The 17,460-nt window shown below is 38.5% G+C and overlaps 1 protein-coding gene across 2 annotated transcripts in view; it reads left to right on the forward strand.

The window, feature by feature from the left end:
• Stx17 (syntaxin 17) overlaps positions 1–17,460 on the forward strand; it is a 64,639-nt gene that overhangs the window by 8,773 nt on the left and 38,406 nt on the right. For both annotated transcript variants that reach the window (XM_008851896.3, XM_029555429.1), the window contains exon 3: positions 9,384–9,449. In XM_008851896.3, the coding sequence (XP_008850118.1) occupies positions 9,384–9,449 (66 nt within the window). The remainder of the gene's footprint in view (positions 1–9,383; positions 9,450–17,460) is intronic.

Genomic DNA, 17,460 nt, shown 5'->3' on the forward strand with positions numbered 1-17,460 from the left:
GTCTATACCTTTTTAATTTACATGTGGAGGTTTTAGGCAGTTAGTAATTAAATTCAATTTATTGTTTGATAGTGCCCTGTAATGTGAAGGTGGGGAGCTGTGGGTAATGGACCTGCCTTCATCTCATTCACCCCATGGCAAGTGTTTTGAACCTGAGTTCATGCCTATCAGTAACTTCTACCATCTTCAGGTGTACATATATTACAGACATAAACAATTGTGTGATATGAGGGAATTTCCTTTATGGTTTCTCTTTGACAAAGGCCCAAAATTGAGAAATACTGCCAAGGTGGTTTGGAGAAAGAAGTAGAGGGGTGAAAAGCTGGTTTGAGGGCCCACCATGGAATGTGCCCTGTCCAGGGTGAGGTGCAGGGTTTGTGACATTTACTGCACCCTCAGGTTTACTGAGAAGTGAGCACTGACTTGGAGAGGTGTGTTGTCTTATTTGCCAATGAATCCTTGGTAGTCTTCCTTCAGAAGGCCCTCTCCTGGTCTAAACTTTAAGCTGTGTGTCCCTCTACTTCTTTCTTGTTTTTCTTAAGATCAGAGTGGAGGATGTGGTCAGTAAGCCTTTTAATATAAGCTATATATACTCAAAGTACCAGTTTTTTCTTCTACCTATTTTCCAATTATTTAAGTGCTTTAAAAAATATAGAAGGTCGGGCATGGTGGCACATGCCTTTAATCCCAGCACTTGGGAGGCAGAGGCAAGTGGATTTCTGAGAGTTCGAGGCCAACCTGGTCTCCATAGCGAATCCAGGCCAGCTGAGGCTACAGGGAGACTCTGTCTCAAAAAGACCAAAAAAAAAAGAAACTAGAACCAGGTGTGATGGTGCAGCACGAGGGAGGCAGAGGCAGGTGAATCTCTGAGATCAAGGCTGGCCTGGTCACATAGTGACTTCTAGGCCAGCCCGGGGCTGTGGGGAGATCCAGTCTCAAAAAAACCAACAAAACAAGCAAGCAAACTCTTTCTCTCTCTCTCTCTCTCTCTCTCTCTCTCTCTCTCTTTCTCTCTCTCTCTCAATATATAATTAATTTATATACTAATAACAAATTAATTTCTACAAATACTACAATGAACATTTATGTGGAAATTTCTCTAGAATTCAGGATTAATATTTTGTTATTCCTTAATTTCTTTCTTCTTCACACACAGGAATAAGTGGTGCTATAGCTTGTAAGGATGCAGAATTTTCTGGGAAACTGTTTGTTCTTGTCATGAATGGAAACAAGTGAAAGATTTCCATGCTTTGGTTAATGGGACAGACGATCTTTTAACACTATAACAATATAGAAAGAATTGTTTATACTTTGATTGCTCAACTTTTTTTTTTTTTTTTTGGTCTTTTTGAGACAGGGTCTCCCTGTAGCCCCAGCTGGCCTGGAACTCACAGAGATATGCCTACCTCTGCCTCCCAAGTGCTGGGATTAAAAGCATGTGCCACCACACCTAGCTAGCCAACTCTTAAGTAAAAGATTTAATAAGGTATGTTTCAAAGTCCTGAGCGCATGCAGTTTCTCCATTACAAAGATGACAAGAATTGGGTAGATGAATTGATTCTGAAAAGTAGAAGCAGGAGGATTATGATGGTTAGTTAAGGCCATCTGCACCCGACCCCTTATTGTCTACTGTACCTTTGAGGATTGGCATGTCTTAAGATTTACCTTTTCTTACTCTTTCCCCAAATGCTTGCTGTCACAGCCCTTCTGTTACAGCTACATATATGATGCAACTCTATCAGTGAGGAAGTGAGAGCCCTGGCGAGGGACAGGTAGGGAACAGAAATGAGTCCATTACTGATTTGATGAGCTGTGCCAGGTATCATGGGAAAATTATTCCAGAGTTAGTGACTGATCCTGCTCTCTCTGAACATTTTTCTTTTAGTATTTTTACTATTATGAAAACTTTAGCCATCATTAGATGATTATAACTGACAAATAGATATTGTCTAAAAGAAAAAAGGTAAACTCATTGATCTGTTTTATTTTATATCCTTGAACGTTTCACTATCTGTAGGATTTCTAGTTTAATTATGAAAATACCTTTTCCTCTGTCCAGGAATGAATAGCATATTTTGATAGATAGGTCATGGCAATGTAAACACATTTAAAAACTGAAGTACTCACTCTGTACAAAACAGTTAAGACTCCAGGTGTCTGACAGTGGCTCACTTTCAAAAAGCATATTCTTCTTGGGGGGAAGGTGTAGAAAGATAAAATATTTATTATTCTGGCCATCAGTCATCCAATATGAATTTAAAAGAAGAAAGCCAGAATGAAGGGAAATTGAAGGTAAGGCTTTAGGGGAGTGATTCTGCAACATCTGAAAACAATGAGAGTAGTGTACCATGGACACCTGGGCCATGCATCATGGGTTCTCCAGCATTGCATTCTGTGACACATAATAAGTGCTGTTAACATGTGAGCCTGAAGTTCCCCAGCTAATGTATCATAGACGTGAGCGCAGCAAATGGGAACTAAAAGATAGCAAGCTTGGAACATAATTTTCTTCGTTTTATGTTGTAGGGATCTAGGGAGAAACTTACTGTGCAACATATACATGAAATTCATAGCAATTAGTGTATGGCTGAGGCAGAACTGGCAGAAAACCTCCAAATGACGTATTAGATAAAGAAGAGTTTGTTTGCCTTTGGTTTCCTCTGTCCTTCATCTCTCACAGTTACGGAGGCCATCCAGGCCTGCTGTGGCAGCTCCACAGTCCTTGGAGACCCAGGCTTACCTTGCTCTCCCATTTTCATCCTGTTTCTGTCTTGTGTGTAAAATGTGTACTCTAGCACCAGCTGCCACATCCGAATTCCAGCTTAGGTAGAGTAACCAGAGTCCTATTTTTCTAGTTATGTTCTTTTTTATTTCAGTGTGCTTACACACATGCATATATACAAATACCTTCTTTAGAAAGAAAAACCTTACCTGACTTCATACATGTAGTGTCGTCTTTTTGATCAGTATTTTTTGTAAGTCCTCTGTTTCTTGTTTTTGCTTTTCCAAAATGTGTTCTCTCTCTCTCTCTCTCTCTCTCTCTCTCTCTCCTTCCTTCCCCTCCTTCTTCCTTTCTTTCCTCTCTTCTTTCCTCTTTCCTTCCTTCCTTTCTCCTCTATTTTATTCTCCTCTCTTTCTCTTGGTCTCAGTGTGATACCTTCCTTGGCTGTCTGTTGGTATAAAGAGTGGGAATTAGAAAATGTACATGAGTGTGTTTGTGTAAAGGTGGGGACAGGGTAGGTGTGGTACAGTTATTGCCGCAGGGCTGAGTGAGTGAATGAGAATCTATATTAATGGAGAACCACCGGATATCAGTATGTATAGCTATTCAATTTTCAGAGAACGCCATCCTCCAGACTAGCTGTTGAAGTTATCAGCTGTGACTGTGTCAGAGATGGAGGTATGGACATAGGAAAGGGGGAATAGTATATATTTGATGATTATCCCTTTGAGCTGGAGAAGGAAAGTGGGAAAGGAGGACAGCAGGCTCACCACTAATCAGAGAGTCCTTCAGGCTTAATCTTGCTGGTTGGGGTACATTCTTTCATCCTTGCCCTTGCTATGCTTGGAGTCCAGGATCTGTATCCTCTCCGGTTGGTCCCTGCAGAGAAGTGCTGCCTTCCTTCATTATGGGCAGGTAGTTGCTTGAGTATGTGATTTGGTAACTACTTGTGTCTTACATAAGCCTTCCATGAGACCTGCTTTTCTCCCCACCACACACTTCCACTGCTCACCTGTATCTGGTAGCTCTGGATGCCCAGCCTTCTGGAGTACATACAGCAGTGCTTGTTGCCTGCTTCTCAGTGCCCCTCTTCCCCACCAGCCACCTTTGCAGGCTCACATTGCTGCTCTCTCTGTCTTCTGACTCCATTGTAGTATGCCTGTCCCCTTCCCAGCTTCTAAGATTTTGTCAAAAAATTCTTGTCTGTTGAAGTTCTCATTGCTCTTGTGAAGCTTCACTTCTTAACGTTCTAGTATGCCTGTCCCCTTCCCAGCTTCTAAGATTTTGTCAAAAAATTCTTGTCTGTTGAAGTTCTCATTGCTCTTGTGAAGCTTCACTTCTTAACGTTCTTTATTGTTCTTTACTGGGATTTTGGAAAAGAACAGAGATGAATATTTGTATCCAACCTGCCAGGTTTAATGAGAAACAAGATTATTTATTACATGAAATAAATGTTAACTTTTCATATGTATTTATTGGTATTTGGTATTTGCCACTCCTTAGATTGTTAGCATTGAAGGAGTGTAAAAATAGATTTCCAGCCGGGCGTGGTAGCGCACGCCTTTAATCCCAGCACTTGGGAAGCAGAGGCAAGTGGATCTCTGTGAGCTCAAGGCCAGCCTGGTCTACATAGTGAGTTCCAGGACAGCTGGGGCTACAGGGAGACCCTGTCTCAAAAAGACCAAAACAAAATAAAATAAAATAGATTTCCAATTCTCAGGAAGTTTGCCATTCAGTTAAGGAAACAAAATAAGTAGCCAAAGACAAAATCCCAGCATGGACATGGGGAAATGGGTAAGAAACTCCAACCCTACCTAAGGAAATTTTGGCAACTGCTTGCTGCTGGGAGGGGGAGAGACAGCGTCTTTCAAGGATGGTCTCCAGTAAATTGGCCCACACTGATGGACATTGGGGATACAAATTAGACTCTATAGACCTTAATGTAACACACACACACACACACACACGTATGTAATAGAGTACATTAAATGAGAGGGGGCAATTAGGAGAGGTGGGGGTAGAGGAGGGATCTAAATATCAAATTATATGATATGAAAATTACAAAAATTCAATTTAAAGATTCAGAAAAAAAGATCTCGTCAAAGAACGATGAGAGGCAGCATATGAGTAGCTGTGACAGTGGGTGACACGGGTTAGTCGGCAGCATGGTCTGAACCAACTTGTTATTTGTTTACTTATTCATATTTGTTTGCTTGTTAATTTGTTATTATTATTACAACAAAAATCCCCCCTCCCACAAATACCTTCTTTACCAAATCCAATGTGGTGGTAAATGATTATGGGTCTGATGAACGTGATAATATGGCTTTCGTTAATGTTTGGTTGTCAAGGAACAATAGGTATATCCTGCAATTCTGGCCAATGAGACTTGACAGAAAGGCTAATGGGGCTATGGACACTTCTAGAAAGATTTTACTATTGTTATTAAGATATTCACAGAGGGAAACTTTGTTGGTCCTGTTGTATCTCAACTATTACCTAGCCCATTGCATCTGTTAGGGGACAAATCTGAGACAAAACCTCCTTATTGGAAGTGGTAAAACAAAGGTAGTTTTCATTTGCTAAGTGTTATGTTACAGGTTTTTGTATGTCGTGGCACTTAGTCTCACCATAGCTTTTTAAGTTAGGTATTACTTTTGTTCTGTTTTATTTTTTTTAACATTTATTTATTTGTGTATATGTATATGGACAAGCATACTTGATGTGTGTGTGGAGGTCAGAGGACAACTTTTGGGAGTCAGTTCTTCCCTACACTGTGTAGGTCCTAGGAATCAATCTCAAATCTTCAGGTTCAGGGGTAAGCACCTTTACCTGCTGAGCCATCTCACTGGCCCTTGTTTTTTTGAGACAAGGTCTCACTATGTAGCCCCAGCTGGCCTTGACCTCCCAATCTTCCTTTCTTAGTCTACCAAATGCTTAGATTATAGGCATGTATAACGACACTTCACTCTGTCTCCTATGATATTCATTTTTAGGTAGAGAAGTACTGAGAATGGTTCAGTTATATGCTTGGAGGTTGCTGTGTTAGTAAATTATTAAACTTAGAATGTGATTGAGAGTGTAAGAAAGTGTAATGAATGAATGAGTATCTGTATGCATGTAGAGAGCCTAACAGCAACTCAGTCATTTTAGAAGCCATTCTATATTGCTGACTCTTTTCATTGAATTTGTAATAATCTAAATAAAAGCCATGGGATTTTTTTCTCCTAGGCACTTGAAGCTACTGAGCAAGATAATGCTTGTTACAATCACTCTTTTCACCTTAAGTGCTGGGCTGCATATTTATCATTATTGTAATTGTTCTTATCATGTGCAGTTGTGATCTTTTGTCTGTGTTAATTATTCTATTTTATGTTATCTTTAATTTGATAATCATGCATTCTTTGTTTTGAAGTCATTGATGAAAATGCTAGAAGAAAGGCAAGGCCCCTAGTACACTGTCTCCATTGCCCCAAGTTCTCACAAATCATCTCTCTAATAATCTAGTAAAAATTTCTCCTAAGATTTATATTAAGATTTATAGCCTGTGTCTTCTAAACATATATTTTTTGTGAAAATTAGGTGAATATTTGCAAACATTACCATTTTTTCCAGTTCTTCATAAATCAACAGAAGTGTTGGCAAAGTTTCTTGGTTTGCTTGGATGTCATTTTCCTAGGCGTGTTGATGTAACTCATCTGAAGTGTGTAGGCTTACTCTTTCCATTTTTCTTTTCCTTTGGGGAGGGTGGAGGGCATGTGCCGAGGCTAGAACTTAGGACTGCTTAGATGTTAGGCAAGTACTGCAGCATATAGCCTCTAGTTTTTGTTTTTGAGACAGTGTCTTAGTATGTTCCCCAAACTGGTCCCAAACTGGTCTGGCCTCAGCTGCTAGATTAACTGTGACTGCAGGCATCACACCCAGCTTCATTTCCCCCTTAATGATTTTAATAGAGACTTTCCTATTTTGAAGATGGTTTTCTTAAGTAAGAGTAGAGAAAATATAGCGTTGAATACTTTTACTTTCTTACATCTATTAACCACATGCTCCTCACCATTTGTCACCATTCAAACATTGATATTGTTCAAATCCCAGCTCAGTTACTTCCTGTGGAGTGTGCTCTGACTGATGCTATGACCTCAGACATAAATAACCATCTTAACACAGCGCTATGCAGCAACCTTAACGTTTACAGATTTAACATCCATAGTGAAATTATAATTTCATAATATTATAATGAGGATTAATATTTTTATATAATGGGGCTAGAGAGATGGCTCAGTGGATAAAGCACTTAACCACACAAGCACAAGGACTGGAATTCAGATCCCTAGAACCCACCTAAAAGCCAGGAAGGTATGACGGCCTGCTTGTAATCCCAGCACTAGGGGAACAGAGATGGGATCTGGGAATAGACAAATCAGCAAGCTTTAGGTTCAGCAAGAGTCTCTGCCCCAGTAAATAAAGTGGTAAGTAATTAAGGACAGCTGGCATCAATATCTGACCTCTATACACATATATACATATATGTATGCAAATGGGCAAATATACAAGCACCACATACCCCATCCTCCTCCCATAAAGATATTATATGAAAAGTTCCTACATGTGCAAGGTGGACACTTGGAAGTGGATTATGTAATAAGTGAATTAATGTACCCAGGCAGTCAGCATAGGCACTTCTAGCCAATAATTTCAAATATATTAGATTCAGAACTTCCCCGCAATATTTCCTATGTGTTTTGTCCTTGCTTTTGTATTTTTAACATTTGGTAGGCAAGATGATGCAGATTATTCTTATCTATTCTTTGGGGTAGATATTATCTTCATTATATGAGTAATCCTTACTTTATGACCCTCAGCGATTAGACCATCTGCTAATGTGTAACTTTTCTGCAGGTTGATATTTTCTGTGTAGTCAGTCAGACCACCTGTGAAGACAATTTTATTTCTTCCTTTCCAATCTTTGCCTTCCCTCCCTTTTCTTTCTGTCCCCCACCCTCCCTCCTTCTCTCCCTTTATTTCTTTGTTTTTCCTTTGTTTTACCTTGGTGCTTGACTAGATTTTCTGGTGTGGTATTGCCTAAGACTGTTGAGATCAGATCTTTACCCTTTGTAATATTAGAAACTGGTCCTTCACCACTAAGTATTATGTAATTTGATTTTTAGTAGCTACCTCATAGTTCAGAGTATGCATCTTTAGCATCAAGTAATGGCCGTAATATCACTTTACATGTATTATAGTAACTTTGTAACAGTGCGTTTTACATTTCTTCTCTCAGGACCTTTGTACTATTGTTATACATTTTGCATCTATATTTATTATCAACTCCATAATGCATTGATGTTATTTTGCTTTGAATACCATTATCTTTTAAGGAGATTATATTTTTTACTATATTTAAATAGCATTAATTAATTAATTGCGTGTGTGTGTGTACACATGCCATGGTGTGCATGTGGAAGTCAGAGAACAATTTGCATGAGTCATTTTTCTCCTTTCAACATGTGGGTTCTCAGGATGGAAGTCGAGTCATCAGATTTGGCACCTTTATTTGCTGAACCATCTTGCCAGCCTGAGATTTTAGAAATAATAAAATTTAATACTTAACTGTATATTTACAATTTTCAGTACTTTTCATTTCTTTGGATAGAATCAGATTTTTGCCATGTACCATAGTTCCATGTTCTTTAAATCCTTCAGCATTTCTTAGAGCATCTTTGCACTAGTGATGAATTCCATCAGTTCTGTCTTTGTCTTGCCTGTACTTCTCTGAGTGAAGACTTCTAGGATGAATTGTGTGTTGTTTTCTGTTACTGGCATGATGGCCCATTGTCTTTTGTCTTGTGTTGTTTTGCGGGGACTTCTATCATTCTTGTCTTTGTTCCTTGGCACTTCAAACACCTTTTTTTTCTGCCTGTTTTTAAGATTTTTTACTTTTTTAAATTTAGATTTTATTGTTTAATATTTAATATCACTATTGATACATGTTTGAAATTCTGCACACATGGTGAGACTCTGTAAGAAGCACTGTTCTTTTTCTCAACTTCTTTTACATTTTTATTCTTTATATTTTCCATCTCCGGAGAGTTTGTAGATAGACAAAAACTTTATTTTGGTTAAATAATAAAAAGGTAGCCTGAACTGATAATCTTTGTTGTTGTTTTTAAAATTATTTCTAGAATTTTTAATGGAATATTAAAAGCTTATTTATATGTCTATGGAAAGGTAACTACCACTACAAAAATCATTTGTGAGGCAGAGGTGTGCAGCTCTCTGGGAGTCTTGAGCCCTGGTGATACCCTATCTCAAAAAAACAAAAAAATCAGGGCTGGAGAGATAGCTGAGAAGTTAAGAGCACTGGCTGCTCTTCCAGAGGATCTGGGTTCAATTCCCAGCATCCACGTGGTGACTAACAACTGTCTGTAACTCCAGTTCCAGAGGATCTGACACCCTCTTCTGTCTTCTGTGAGCAGTGCATAAAATGGGTGCATTTACACATACATGGAGGCAATACACTCACACACATAAAATAATAAAATATTTTTTTAAAAAGTCACTAATTCCCTTTGTTGGCATGTTTGAGAGGGCAATTAAAGATTTTTGTGGTAATTGGATATGGTCTTGTGATGAAAAAGTCAACATCTTCTCTTTTTTACAGTATCAACGATGCAGAATCTGGGACAAGTTGCACGAAGAGCACATCAACGCAGGGCGCACTGTTCAGGTAAGGCTATTGTTTCTGGTAAGTCAACAGGAAAAAGACAGTCTTAAGAAAATTTAGCCAAAATAAAACGGGTTGATAATCCTTTGTCTAAAATGCTCATGTCCAGAAATGTTTGAGGTGTAAACTAGGTTCATTCATGTTTCATACCTGCCTTGTACACATAGCCTGAGGCAGTGATAGTGTTCTCAGTGTTACCTGGGTTGTGACTGTACTGTCACATGAGGTCAGATGTGGATTTTCTACTTGTGGCATCATGTTGGTTTAGGAAGTTAGAGGAACATTTAGAGATTGTGGCTTTGGGTTAGGGGTACTCAGCATATTTCTTTTTTTAAAGTATTTTATTTATTATTTTTATTTTATGTGTATGAGTGTATTGCCTGCATGTGTGTAAGTGAACCCGTGTCATGCAATGCTCCCAGAGGTCAGAGGAGGGTGTCAGATTCCTCTGAAGCTAGAGTTATGGATAGTTGTTAGCCCCCATGTGGGTGCTGGAAACTGAACCTGGATCCTCTGCAAGATCAGTAAATGCTCTTAACAGCTGAGCCATTGCTGTAGCCCCAATTCTAATTATTTTAAACTGACTTTTTTTTTAAATTCAGTTTTGTATATTGTGCAATTTTACTTGGTACAGCAGATAGAAATTTTTTTTTTAATTAAAAGAAGCATTTCATTACAACAGCATTAACCTATTCAATAACATTTTTCTGAGCTAGGGTACATCTCTTTCAAAATAGGCTGTACATTTCTAGGTTTACATTTCTAGGTTTACGCTTATATAATCTTTTACTCATTATAAACTCTATAAGACATAAAATTAAATGAGGTTCCAACGTTTAAAAAAAAAGTAAATGAGTTTCCAACGTTTAAAAAAGATCTCCACTGCGTTGTCAAAACACACAGTTTCATACAGAAAAATTCATTCCAGGGCTCTTGACATTGAGACATTTTCACATGCATTTCTAATCTCTATATACATGACTATCACTGGTCACAGTCACCCACCTTCTGAGCTCCTCGGCATCTGAGCATGAATACAAACTTGTCAGGTAAACTGACTTTTAAAAATAGCATTTTGGGACCAGTGAGATGACATGAAAGAGTGGGTAAAGGCACATGCCATCAAGCCTGACAACCTGAGTTTGATTCCTGGGACCCACTGACTCCTCTAAGTTGTCCTCCAGTGGACCCCACATGCATACTGTGTCATGCATGTGGGCATACCCACACTAACAAATGCTACTGTTCTCTACTTCCAAGACCTACTTGGAAGAAACCATCACCAGTCCTTTTGGCTACTTTTCCGGTATTTACCTAGTTATTACTAAATATCTTGTATAGATGGGTATTTCCTGCTTAATCTGGTTTAGGTGTTATCTGCATTCCTGACATAGTGGGTGGAGCTCTACCTTTCCACTTTGTTCTCCTACTCCCTTCTTCTGTATAATTACATATACACAGTCTCTGGTTCAATTAGTACTCAGTATCTCATTATTTTGATTATAAGGGCATTATTTTCTGTCAAGCCAAATAGTGAAGTACAGTTCAGCCCTTTACTTTTTTTTTTAATAACAGCCTTATTTTTAATTACTTGGCTTTCTGTGTATTTGTGGCTAATTTTGCTAAAATGCTCCATGTGCCTGTCACATGCTGCCAATATTATTTTTTCATGTGCTCAGATAGATCAGCTCTACTCTTAATTTTGAAAGCTCCCTCCCTCAGCCCTTGGTTGAGTCCCAGAGTGGACTCCCTCTGGAGGCTCACTGCTCTGGAATTTACCTCTGTTTCAGCTCCGTTTACCTGGATATCTGGTTTTCCTCATTTTTTATTTACTCTACTGTTTTGTTAGAGGAACTCTTTAGCACCCAGGGATAAAGGTTTAGTACATTTGAAATCCTCTCTTGGGATTTCACTAGGTGCAGAATTCTATTTGGCGTTTGCTTTCAGTAGTGAAGGCCTTCTAGCTCTCTGTGTCACTCTTGAAAAGGCTGGAGTCTTCTGATTTCCAGTCTATTACAGGATGTTTTTTCCATCTCGGACTTTTGCTCTCTGTGTATCCCTAGTGTTCTGAAGTTTTGGTGATGTGTATTGAGCTGTATCCTTCCCACAAAAAAAAAACAGTGTTCTTTAGTTCTAGAATAGTCCGTTTTTTTGTTTTTTGTTTTTTTTTTCTGTTTTGAGGCAGGTTCTCATTCTAGCCCAGGCTGGCTTGGAACTCACTATGTAGCCCAAGTTGGCCTCAAACCTAATCGCAGTTATATTGCCTCAGTCTCCTGAGTGCTGAGTAGGCCCACCACACCTTGCTTTAATTTATTCCTGCTCACTTTCTTTCTAATGCTTTTTACATTGAAAAGTATTTTGTTGTGAGGGTTGGGGAAATGGCTTAGTCAGTCAAGCGTCTGCTATGTAAGCATGAGGGCCTGAGTTCAGATCCCCAGTTGTCCACATAAAGAGCTTATGTGGTGGCATGTGTCTCTAACCCCAATGAAGGCCGGCATATCCCGGGAGCTTGCTGGCCAGCCAGTCTAGCCAATCAGTAAGTTTCTACCTCAGTGAGAGATCCTATCTCAAAAAATAAGGTAGAGAGTGATAGGAGAAGATACCCAACAGATATCACAGATATCAACCCCTCCACACACACACACACACACACACACACACACACACATACACACCCAGCAAACTGGCTTCCAGGCCATATGTGGCCTGCCATCTGTCTAATTTATTTACATATATCTTTGGCTGTTTTCACATCTCAAAGGCAGAGTTGAGTAATTGCAGCAGAGACCTTATGGCCTGCAAAGCCTTGGCTGTGAGACTGAACATTGTTTTTGTTGCATTGCTCAGGGGTAAAAGCACTTGTCAGCAAGCCTGACAGCTTGAGATCGGTTCCCCAGTACCTGTGTATTAAAAAGCCAGACACGGTGGCACATGTCTGTAATCCCAGCACTCCTTCAGCAGGATGGGAACTAGGAATAGGAGAATCCCTCAGAAGATGTAGGCTAGTCTAGAGTACGCACTGCCGCATGAACAAGAGAGACCTGGTAAACAAAGTAAAGGCAAAAACCAACACCTGAAGTTGTTCTCTGACCTTCACACAGCACTGGGACATGCTCCCACACTCACCTACAAACACATACACATATATACACCATACACATATATACAAAATGTTAAGAAATAAATGTATTTTTAAAAATATTTTATTATTTTTATTTTATGTATATGAGTATATCGCCTGCATGTATGTGAGTGCACCCGTGTCGTCGTACAATGCCACGGAGGTCAGAAGAGGGCTTCGGATTCCCCTGGAACTGGAGTTAAGGACGGTTCATAGCCGCCATGTGGGTGCTGGGAATCAAACCCGGGTCCTCTGTAAGAGCAGTTAGTGCTCTTAACCGCTGAGCCATCTCTCCAGCCCTGAAATAAATGTATTTTTAAAAGCTAGCATATCAGCAATATAGTGAATAGATTGGGATTAAATGAAATGAATGCAAGTGAGTAGAAAAGGTTCCATATGACCAGAAAATATATATTAGCAGCTTCAAGACAGGAAGGTGAAGAAAAGCAGATTGATTTGAGATTTAGATGGAAATATGGTTTTTCCCTCTGTATTTTACTACATGGTAACTAGATTTATAGGCCTAAAGAGCAAGAACTATGTCTCTGCTCTTTGTGTATTCCACAGGACCTGGTGTCCATCAAGATTCAGTGTTGATCAAATGGTACTTATCATGTTAATGGTGATGAGGTTATTATGACTTAGAGTTCTTGCCATCTTCACTGTTTAATGTTTCACTAAAATCACATGATTTGATTGAGATTATTGACTGTAGTCAGAGAATTTGTTTATTGATTTTTAAAACATGTTTACATTATTGACCTCCATCTGGCATAAAAGATTTATGTATGCCATTAAAATTATGAAATCCAAACTTTTGTTAGATACAAGTGTTTGCTTATTTTACTCGTGTCTGCTTCTGAACTTTTTATATAGGCTTGCTCTTTGCTAATTTGTGTTAAAAAACAATTTTGAGAGAAGCAAGATCATGAACAAGTTATAGATTTTCCAGATTTGTCAGCATTAGATTATGTAAGAATTACCTCTTCACTTGAATATTGCCTTTTAAGGAAAAGTCTTAATGTACATGCAATCTAATTTTCCAGTCTTTTCAGTTTTATGTTTTTGGTGCATTATACAAAGGAATTCTCTCTATCCCAAGAAGATGATGAACAAGACTTTGTTTCAAATTATTTTATTAATCTTTTGCTTGCTTTTTTTCTTTTCTTCCCTCCCTCCCTCCCTCCCTCTCCTTTCAATCTTTCTTTCTGTTCTTTTTTTGGTCTTTTTGAGACAGGCTTTCCCTGTAGCCCCAGCTGCCCTGCAACTCACTATGTAGACCAGGCTGGCCTCAATCTCACAGAGCTCTGCCTGCCTCTGCCTCCCCAGTGCTGGGATTAAAGGTGTGCCATCATGCTTTGCTATTTTATTAATCTTTTTGTTGTTGTTTTGAGACAATGTCTCCCATAGTTCAGGCTGGTCTCAAACTTACTGTGGAACTGAGGATGGCCTTGAACTCTTGGCCCCTCTTGTCTCCCTCTAGTGGTGTGTGATTGCAGGTGCACACCACTATGCCAGACTACAGTGTCTGTGTGTGTGTATGTGTGTGTGTGTTTAGAAAAGTGATAAATGTTGCCTTTCTTTTAAATTAGGCTTTCTGATTTTTGCTATTCACTGTAGATATATACTTAATTTTCATAAATAGATAGATCTATAACCAATTACCTTTAAACTCTTATTTCTTTTTAAAATTTTTTTATTTTTATTTTATGTGTATGAGTGTATTGCCTGCATGTGAGTGCACTTGTGTAGTGCGGTGCCACGGAGGTCAGAAGAGGACTTCAGATTCCCCTAGAACTGGAGTTAAGGATGGTTCATAGCCGCCTTGTGGGTGCTGGGAATCGAACCTAGGTCTTCTGCAAGACCAGTTAATGCTCTTAACCACTGAGCCATCTCTCCAGCCCCTAAACTCTTATTTCTAATAATTGATCTGTAGTATCTTTGGATTTTCTTTTATAGTTTAACTTTCTGATTCTCATTTTTCTTCTCATAATACTGTCCATTTTTTCAAATTCCTTTTTTTATTTTTAAGTGGTTTATTCATTTATTTTATTTTCTGTGTATAAATGTTTTGCCTGTGTATATGTAAGTGCATGTATAGACATGTATTGCCTGCATGTATGTAACTTGTGTCATGCAATGCCTGTGGAGGTCAGAAGAGGGTGCTGGATCCCCTGGAACTGGAGTTATGGAGCCCCCCCCACCTCCTTTTAAATTTTGATTCCTTGTGGGTTTTTTTTTTTTTAATATGGCTCACTGATTATTGGACAAGAGTTGGTTATAAGCTTATTCAAATGCATCCTTTCAAAAAAGACCATATTGGGGCCGGAGCGATGACTTGGCAGTTAAGAGTGCTGGCTGCTCTTGCAGAGGACCAGGATTTGGTTCCCAGAACTCATATGGTGGCAAACAACCATCTGTAACTCCATTTCCAAGGGATTCAGCACTTTTTTCTGGCTTCCTTGGACTTTGTACACACATGGAACATTTCTATACCTGCAGGCAAAAACGCTCAGTCACATAAAATAAAATAAATAAAAGACCATATAGGGGTTGGGAGATGGTTCAGTGGGTAAAAGCACTTACTGCCAAGCCTGATGACCTGAATTCAATGTTTGGAACCCACATGGTGGAAGAATACCAACTGTCAAAATTTGTCTTCTGACCTCTACACCTGTGATGTATCCTATGTATCATGGTATGGCGCGCACATGCACACACACACACACACACACACACACACACACAAAGTAAATAAATATGAAAAAAAATTACTAGCATAAAGAGGAAATCATCTCCCTCTATAAAAGAACTCTTAATAGTACTTTTATGTAACATCTTTCTGAATGTAAAATTTACTATTCTGTCCTCCAGCTATTTATCACTTCAATCATATATGACACTGTTTGCTTAAACAAGTTATGTACAATTTCTGAACTTAAGTTTTCTCAACCATTAAATTAGCATAACTAATTAATATTAACTCTGGTGCTGATTATACGCATGTCCACCATGGGTGTCAAGATCCTGCACAGCCCTGATGATAACAGCAGATATTCAGTAAGTTAGTTTAGTTTCAAACGGGTTATACTCCTGTTACTTTCTCCCATTTCTGTGATCTATCATGCAAAAGTATAAAATAAATATTTTGTATGTGTGTATATGTGTATACGTGTATGTGAAAGCTAGAGGTCAATATCAGGTGTCTTCCTCAGTCACTCTCTACCTTATTTTTTGAAACTGAGTCTCTCAATGAACCCAGAGCCTGCCAATTCAGCTAGACTGGCTGGCTAAGGAGCTTCAAGGATCCTTTTGTCCCTGCCTCCTCAGGGCTGGATTATAGGCACACGCCACTGTGCTGGGCTTTTTTATATGGTGCTGGAGATCTGAACTTCGGTCCTCATGCTTGCATGGCAAGCACTTTACCAATTAAGCCATCTCCCCAGCCTTAAAATAAATATATTTTTAAAAACTGTCTCCCCTCCCTTCTTCCTCAAAATCTTAACCTACAGTAACAACTATAATTGGTAATGGAGGATTCTGAAAAATATGTTACCATTTCTGCCTTGAGAGATCCTAGCTAGAAGGCAATTCAAAAATTTAGTTAAATATTTGTGTAAGTCAATATAAGACTAATTGTGAAATGTATTCTAGAAGCCAATAAACGACACAGTGCTGGTTATCTGGATTCTGGACAGGGGATTATTATTCTCGTTTTTTTAGATAAAAGAAGTCTGAAGAACAGAGACATTTAGTGGTTGTCTAAAATATAAAAAAGAATTTAGTATTTCTCTAAATTTGATAAACTTTGTGTTTGAAGTAATAAGTGGCAGTGCAGGAATCCAGGTTCTGAGCCAGGCCTCACTCTCTTGGTGGGATTAGTGAGACTGCCTAGTAAGAACCTGCTTTATCTTGTTTTCTTTTTCATCTGGAAATGTTTTCAGTGTTAACTCAGTGGACAGGCACTACAGTACTGCCCTTGACACCTAGTAGATGCCCATTAAACACTTGAATAAGTGAATGAAGGCCATTTTTGTTCTCCTTTGGTTTTCAGTCTCCTTCCATTCCCTTAGTACTGAAGATTGAACCTAGGGCCTCATACAAGCTAGACAAATGCTCACCACCAACCCATCTCCTCAGTTCTGAGTTTCATTCTTTTAAATGGCTTGGTTACTAGTTTTAAAATTATTTATAGGGGGCTAGAGAGATTGCTCAGTGGTTAAGAGCACTGGCTGCTCTTGCAGAGGACCTAAGTTTGATTCCAAGCACCCACATGGCGATTAACAACCGTCCATAGCTCCAGTTCCAGGGGATCAGACACACTCTTCTGACCTCTGTGAGCATTGCATGGCATGGGTGCACTCACATATATGCAGGCAATATACTCATATGCATAAAATAAAAATATTCAAAAAAATTTTTAATTAAAATTATGTATATTATTTTTAACATCATTTGGTATTGAATGAAGTGTAAAGTCATACTACTGTCAGTAATTTTAGACTAGTAGTTAGATAATATGGATAAAAAATGTCCAGATTTATTTTAATTAAATAGTTATGACTCTGGAGCTCTTAATAATAAATTATATGATGTCTAGAATATGTTTGCTCTAAGTTATTCAAATGTTTACCACTGGACTTGTGTTCTGTGTTTGTAAAGAAATAATTATTATGATACCAAATGTTTTCTGCTATACACAGTTTGCTCTCAAAATTGCATGTTGTAAAAACACATTAGAAATCCTAAATCAATATTTAATGAAGGCAAATATATGCATAGCCACTCATCTTTTAATCATTAAATACATAATTAGCCATTTTTTCAGAATTCTCAATTAACAGAATAATTGCTTTCTACAATTATCATCAGTATAGAGAAGTATGTATTTGA

Source organism: Nannospalax galili, unplaced genomic scaffold (genome assembly GCF_000622305.1).
Source record: "Nannospalax galili isolate Female #2095 unplaced genomic scaffold, S.galili_v1.0 scaffold125, whole genome shotgun sequence".
Taxonomy (NCBI): domain Eukaryota; kingdom Metazoa; phylum Chordata; class Mammalia; order Rodentia; family Spalacidae; genus Nannospalax; species Nannospalax galili.